The 7,905-nt window shown below is 31.1% G+C and overlaps 1 protein-coding gene across 1 annotated transcript in view; it reads left to right on the forward strand.

Moving 5' to 3' along the window:
- LOC106686572 (centromere-associated protein E) overlaps nucleotides 1-7,905 on the forward strand; it is a gene marked incomplete at its 3' end in the record, with an annotated part of 41,023 nt that overhangs the window by 17,644 nt on the left and 15,474 nt on the right. The window contains 5 exon segments of the mRNA XM_067048781.1: nucleotides 3,424-3,768; nucleotides 3,839-3,992; nucleotides 4,132-4,302; nucleotides 6,298-6,580; nucleotides 6,660-6,852. Of these exon segments, the coding sequence (XP_066904882.1) occupies nucleotides 3,424-3,768; nucleotides 3,839-3,992; nucleotides 4,132-4,302; nucleotides 6,298-6,580; nucleotides 6,660-6,852 (1,146 nt within the window).

Below are 7,905 nucleotides of genomic sequence, written 5' to 3' on the forward strand. Positions count from 1 at the left end.
AAAGACTTAATAGAACTGTGTAATGCAAAAAAAATCTTCAAACTTTACGATGTATGCCCCTTTCACATTGTAAGGTTTTAGCTATCTCGGTAAAAGCGGTCCTAGGATGGAATGAAAAATATAATGAGTGTATTTTTGCGGTATGTATTGGATGCCGTACTTCAGTACTGAATTAGATGACGGAAAACGTTGGACTACAGGTTCGCAAATTCGGTAATTGTAGTCTTCCGCCTGGTCCGAATGGGTGATTATTTTTAGTGTCTGTTAATTTGGATTTAAAGTTCATATTTACTCCATATAGGACATGAAGGACGACTTAATTAATTTATCAACTTAATTTTGGACAGGATTTCGTTCTGTTCAAATGAATTTTTTTTAGGTCTTCAAGGCTTTTAACAGTTCTACAACTCCCCTAGATTGAGTTGGGTTGAAACTTTTGTTTGTGAAATGAGTTGATGTTAAGGGGCCTCTACATGTTGGCCGAGCCATGGCGAACTCAGTCATACACGAGCATGTGGATGGGTGGCTTGGATTGGTTGGCCTAGGCTCGTTGCCGAGCCGTCGAGAGTCGGTTTTTGGCCACAGATCAAAGGGGTTCGTGAGAGCGCTCGTGTATCATCTCCACCAATGTTCTTTGTCTAGTTGCAACTGAGAGCTGTTAAGAGGTTAAAGATGTTTGTTGGTACTTTTTATAATAAGTTTTATATTTAATCTTATTTATTTATATTTAATTTCCTTTCATTTTCTTTTTTTGTAATAAAAATAATACAATCCAAGTGCAATGGCTGAAACCACTAGTACGTCCGCCATGCTTGCCTCTCTGAATAACACTGACATGTGGATGGTCCGCTCTTTGTTTGCCGAGTATTTGTACGAGCCTCCGATCCGTGGTGAGCGGCCAACATGTGGATCCACCTTTTGTGGTTCTCTACTTTTCCCCCAATTTTGGAGTGTTTAAGTGAGTCCCACATGTATTTTAAGTTTGAGCGCACCAGTCAATTTGTTTTGTATGGTTTCGGCTTCTAGGTCTGTGTCGTTAATCAGATATCCCATCTTTTGCCCAACAGCAGTTGCTCAATGAAAAACATTTTTTTTTTCTAGGCTGTAGCTCCAAAACGTCCTTTGATGAAACTTGTCTGAAGTGTCCTTCTTAAAGAACTTCAAGTTTGTATAAATTAAATAAATATCCGAATAATGGTTAAGAAAAATAGTTATGAATAAAAGAAACTTCATTTTGAATATAATTGAAAAAGCATATAAACCTTTTAATATCTGTTCTCTAAACAAAAATAGGTTTGTGCATCTAATAATTTCGTGCACAACAGATTTATGCCTTTGGAGCGCTAGTCTAGTGAATTACTGTTGGTACGAGAATCTTAGTCCAAAGGAATTAAATTTTGAAGTTAAGTACGAAGTACATCATTGAATTACTGAACAATAATTTTAATCCTTTGACATTTTTCTATTGGAAAAAAGATTATTTTTTCCCGCCAAGACTCCCATTGGAGTCCTACTCTGCCTAACCATGATTGGGGGTCAAAGTTTTTTATTTTGTGGGACCGCCACTCAATGAAAAAAGTCGACGCTCCAGGTCTGATTCGAACCGGCAACGCCAATGGACATCAAATTGTTATAAGACTATGTCTTAACCTAACCACTGAGCTACGGGCGACCCTTGAAAAAAAAGTTATTGCTTTTCCTTAGATGTTGAAGTTAAGAACATAGGTGTACCTAGAACATCATTTCCGTGGTTCCTGGTGGAATCTTATTTTCAGGCCACCATCATGCAACTATCGCGAAAGTACTTTCTTGATATGTCTTGACTGCTACTATCTAACTATATATACCATGCCATTGGGTACGACAGTGCATTGTCAAGAGAAATACAGTGAAATTGGCTTCACTGTGATTACGTATACTATCAACCATTACGCCAGACCTGGTACGACAGTATTATTGTGGACTGGAAATGCTGCCAAAACTGAAACTATCTAACGGTTTAAACACGGCAGTAGCTTTGGGTTACAGCTATTATTAAAACTGCGACAGTTGCTTTACTGCCATTACGTATACTATCTTAACATCTCTAATGTTTACTCATAACGACGTCACTGATTCTCCGAAAGTGTGTATTAGTTAAAACATTGGCCGATATGTGTGAGGTAAACGTGTATTCTCAAAGCTACTTGTGGACAATTTTGTTCGGGAGAATCGGTTGCCCCGAATATATTGTCATGGATACAGTCTTTTGTTGTTAATGGTTTAAATAAAAAAAGAAAATATTTGTACCGCTCCAACCTATGAAGTGTCAGGGGTGCAATACTATGTAAGGAAGTACTATTACAAGACCAACGGTTGGGCAAGGAGGAGATTAGGTCAGAATCACACTCTACTGCCAGATTTTTTCCCAGTTTATGAAGATTGGTGGACCCCGGAGGCTTCCGAGCCCACAGAACAGAAAATAATTATCTCTCATATTAGAATCCTGGTTATTGGAGCTAATAGCACAGTGCCTTACCACTGAGCTGCATGCTCCCACATGGTTTTTAATGGTTTATAAACAGATAAAATTGTATCCATGACAATTTAGTTATATATAGATTTATTTATAATTAATTTAGTCCAAAACTGAATCATGTTAATTTTTTTTTAATAAATCTAATAATAATGTTATTAAACCTATATTCTCATTATTCATAAAATAATCCTGTAAGGTTTAAATCAGTTTTAGGAAAATAGGTCTGCTTTAGTTACAAATTAAAATCTTTTAATTTGTAGATAATGAATTGAATATAAGGAATGATTCATTACAAAGTGTTTCGAGTAAATGTCCTCTTAAAAATTAAGTAATTTGTTCCAATTATTTAAAAATATTAATTAGTTTCACGTTAAAAGAAATAAAAACAAACATTGTTTACAAATACAATCAACCTGACTTCTACCTCACTTTTTGTTGTTTTGCTGCTGTTATCATCTCGCGCCTTTGTTACCAAGGCCTACATAATACTTAAGTCAAAAATTATTTTTAAGTTTATTTTTACTCTGTTTAAAGAATTTTTTGAGATTAATATTAATTATTAATGCAATAAATATTTTTTTTACATCATTATTAGGATGATTCCTTTTATATTGATGGAAAATAATTATTTATTCCGCCAAATTCTAGTCGCTTCTCCCCTCTCGTTGGTGTGGGTTGCCAGTGATATGTGCTCTGAGTTTTATTAAAGTTATGTGATAATTTTTGTTAATATTTACTCCGGGAGAAGAAACGACAACCTAATGATTCATTTCTTGTTTCTTTGTTAATTTTTAATTATAATAGTGCTCATTGTTTACCTTAGTAGGTTATTATTAATTCAAAATAATTAGTTTATGTAACAGTATATCAATTTATTTTGATTTTAAAAACTCCCTGTGTTACAGACATTATAATATCACAATGACAAAGGATTCTCCTCAAATGGAGACATACTCCAGATTGCTGTCACATCTGCAAGAATCATGTAAACAGAAAAAGCCTGAAATTTATGAGGAATTCATAACAGATATTCCAATCCTAATATCCAATAATTCAGATGTGTTGAGACTGGTAGAAAGTGATCTGAAGTATATTCTTCCTTCAGTATTGTTGTATTCAGTTTATAAAGATGTACGTGTTAGAAACGCAGCTATTAAATCTTTTGATACCTTTACGAACATAGTTAATAAGAAGCCAAGTATTAAAAATGAACCGTGGTATAAAGATATGGAATGTACCTTAATTGCCCAGTGAGTATATGCCTGTTTCTTTGTAATTACTACTTTCTCTTCTCCATTCTCATTTATGTTTTGTCTTTAGAGAGTTTAGTTCTCATCTTATAAAGCTGGTAGAGGCGACTGATGATACCTGGCCTCATATTTGGTCATTTGTTATAAGTCTAATCGTTCACGATGAACAAGTTCATGGGGTTGCTATTAATTCATTATTAAAAGTGGTTGAAATCGCATTTAAGGTAAGATGTGTAATTTATTTTTCATCTATTATGCTAAAATTAGTTTCAGATTTTAAAAATTAATTATTATAAATTTTGGCTGTTAAAACTAAATTTATGTTCTCAAATTTAATAAAAATGTATTTAATTTATTGTATAGCTGTCGAGGAAATTTGAAACTGTATTGGAAAAGGCTTATTACTGCTGGAATAGACTGATTGATATATTTTCCGTTCATCCAAGAATAGTCACTTCACAAAAGTTAATTGAACTTCTTGTTAGGCCTTTGTCAACAAATTTGTCTTTGAAATGCCCAAAATTAAAATTGGAGGTAAACATTTTATAAACTCAAGTTTTGCATGCTTTAATTATTGAAAATTTTATGAACTATAGCTCTAAAAAATTTTCTAGCTTGGTTTTGTTGTAACTTATTTATCTGAAAATCACTTTAAAGAAGCTGTGTGATTAAAATATATATTTTGCATGTTTTAATATTAGAAGAATTAGTTGTTTTATTAATTATCTTCTTATATGTATTCAATTCATATTTTTGTTCTTATTTTCTATTTTAGAATTTTTTTTTTTTCAATTCTTTTCATATTGCCTAATATCTGTATTATTGTAGCATTACTCCAATTCACAATGCACCTATAAAAGTTTATTGGTTTCTTGTATATAGTTATTTATGTCCCCCTATTGTTTAAATATAGTCATTTGTAGGTTTCACATTTTTTTAATATTAAAATAGTCTCCTGATAATACTTATTTTTAATAATTATTGTTTTATATCATATAATATTGATGATTGTAGTTTATGTTGGATTTTTATTTTCACATTGAGAAAAATACATTTAGGGGAAGTATTGTAATTGTGAACAATTTAGAATCTAAGTGTTTCATAGTATTTCACGCTTCAGGGCCTTCTGATTCTAAATAATCACATAAAATTGTGTGTACAATGTACTCATAAAATATGAACAGCCTAATTTTTACTTCGTAAATCAAAATGTAATGCAAAATTGAAATTACATATTTAAAGAAGGCGTAAGCGTGGGATGTTGTTGCAATCTTTTTTTTTTCTAAAATTGATTTACCAGAAGCACTACTTTATTATACCGCTCCTATGTTGTTGTTTTTTTTTTTTATCATTTTTCTCTAAACACCTCTAATTAAACTTGGTGTATCAATACATTGATCAGTCTTCAACTTCAGTGAGGTTTTATTCTTATCAAAATATTATTACAGGACTTAAATGTCAAAATGGCTTTCAACTCAGTTGAAGTTTCTTTCAAAACTTAAGACAACAATGTTTCTTCTTCTGGGAAAAGGGATATAAATCAATTTAAACGACCTAAGTATCAAATCCTTCAATTTCCTAAATCTTTGATGACAATTTTCTGGCCTTGCTTAGGCCTTTTCAAGAATAAAACTAAATATTACTTATTTTAGTATAATTGTTTTTGTAATATGTTAGATCATTATAACACCTATCCTATATCTTTTGCTACATTAGGGAATCTTCTTCAACAATTCCAAAAGTTGTCCTCTTTTTTTCCCTATTTATGAGCTTTGTGATAAAAAAACAAGTGGACATGTCTCAATAAGATTTTACAATTTTCCAAGTGTACCAAAATTCAAAATTTTAGTTAAATTTGAAGAAAATCTGTGATGATAAGGTTCTAATGTGTGTTGATTTGATGTGCAATGACCCTTCCCATTTTAGCAATAATAAGCAACAGATAAATACAAAATATTTAAGGATTATGAAGGAAAAATAGAGAAAGGAGGTCAAATCGGAAAAAGCCGAGACACTGTTGCAATTATACACAACATCTTTGTATTTTGCTAAACTATTATATTCTTAGCAGGAACGAAGTTGATAATCATTATTTTCACCTTAAATAAGGATATTAAGTTTTAACTTTAGTTGGGTATCGTATAAGTGTGCCAGATTTTAATTTTTATGTTACTTATATGACATGGGTTGAGTTATATTAAAACTTATTTTTCTTGAGTTGAGCTGAAACTTCTCTGTGCACCAAATTCAACATTTAGTTATAGAAGAGTATAAACACATATTTTGCTTTATGTCACATATTATAAAGTATTAGGTGCTATGAATTTTGTAATAAAATTTATTACTTTTCAAACTATGCAAAGTTCATAATTTGGTCTATTCTTTTTTAAATTGAGTTATATTTAGCCTTTAATTGTCTACTATGAATATATTATTAATTGTTTTCATTGAATTAAAATTTGATATATTTCTTTTTAATTTTCCTTATTTTTTTGACTTACTCTTTTCATGATTCAAATTATTTTTCAGACTTGGAGCAATCTGGTACACAAAGTTGGGTTTGCTTGCACGAACACGAAGTGCAAACTCGTTATCGAACCGTTTATAGACTTCGCATATTTAAAAGCTAATGATTCTCTCTGTCATTTGTTTCCACTGGACTGTATTACGGCTTTTCGAGACATCATCAAAGAAAAAAAACTTTACAGGTTTTGTGTTACAAAAATTATGTCGGCTTTATTACAAGTTTTTGAAAGTGGCCGTTCAGAAGATTTAAATCAGTACATTATTGAAATTTGGACTGGATTGATAGGTACATCTTTATAAATATTTTAATTATTACTTTATGAATATTTTTTCTTTATTACTAATGCAATTGATTATGTTTCCAGATAATACTAAGGAAATAGAAAAAGCAAATGTGAATGATTACATTACCGAACTTATAAATAAAATTCCTCAGATTTTGCAAATTGACAGACCTGGTTTGAACGAGGCTATAATTAAAGTTACCCTCGAAAAGAAAGTTTTCTCCTCTGAAAATATGAAGATATTTATTGTAGCTCAAGTACCGATCATGCCCATGTAAGTTATTTTAATTAGTTTTTTTTTTTCAAAATTATTCCTGTACATTAGTACTTGTGTAGGGGAGATGTGTGCAAGTTAGGCGTTGACTTTAAAGTTTTACCTGGGAAAATTTTGTTTTATGTCAACATAAAGATATTTACTCTTGGGAAATCCAGCCTACCTGATTCAGGTTGCCCTGACTCCCTCAGTTGAGTGACAACATTGACTAATGTATTTGTGTGTTGGATAAGTAATTTCTTTTTATTTCATTTGATGAATTTTCTTCAAAAAGGTATATTTATTTAATCAAAATCATCTTTTGTAATCTATTTAGTTTATAATGGTTATAAGCTCTAAGCAATATCTTAAAAGTTGGTTAAAAATGTAACCCAAAAAGATAATGTCTTATCATTGTACAATGTAGTACTGTTATATATTTTAGCTTGGGCCAGTACAAGGTTCAACTAAATAATTAATCACCGCGTCCTTTGTAATGCAATTATGTAATGTTCTCTATTTTTCAGGATTTGAAATGTATTAATTCGTAATGAATGTATCAATGAATGTAATATAAATTATTTTGAGCAGAGATGTATTAAATTTTGTTAATGTATGTAATTCCGGCCTATCATTGAAAATTTTTTCTATTAATTAGTGTTATTTGGTTATGAACCATAATCATAATTGATTACATGTATTATTTTATGAATACTAGTACTGTTCCTTAAACAGCAGTAGTGCAAGGAGGTGATTTGTTCATGATCACACTTAGCTGCTAAGTATTTACCGATTGAGGATACTCACTTTATAGAGACTGGGTGGGCCCCAGAAGAGCTTCCGAACCTATAGGGTTAACTCATGGCTAATTTAACAACAATAATTATCTATCCTTGCTGAATTCGAACCCGACCCCAGGAATAGTGACACCCTGCTCACTGAGCTACTCCACTTCTAACAATATAATATCTGCATTATTTTAATGTTATACAAGCAATAATAATTGTTTATTGATTTTAAGAAGTTTTATATGCAATATTTAAATTAATAATATGCAAAGTTCACTCAAATCTT

Source organism: Halyomorpha halys, unplaced genomic scaffold (assembly GCF_000696795.3).
Source record: "Halyomorpha halys isolate HHAL.00 unplaced genomic scaffold, Hhal_1.1 Scaffold839.1, whole genome shotgun sequence".
NCBI classification, from domain to species: Eukaryota; Metazoa; Arthropoda; class Insecta; order Hemiptera; family Pentatomidae; genus Halyomorpha; species Halyomorpha halys.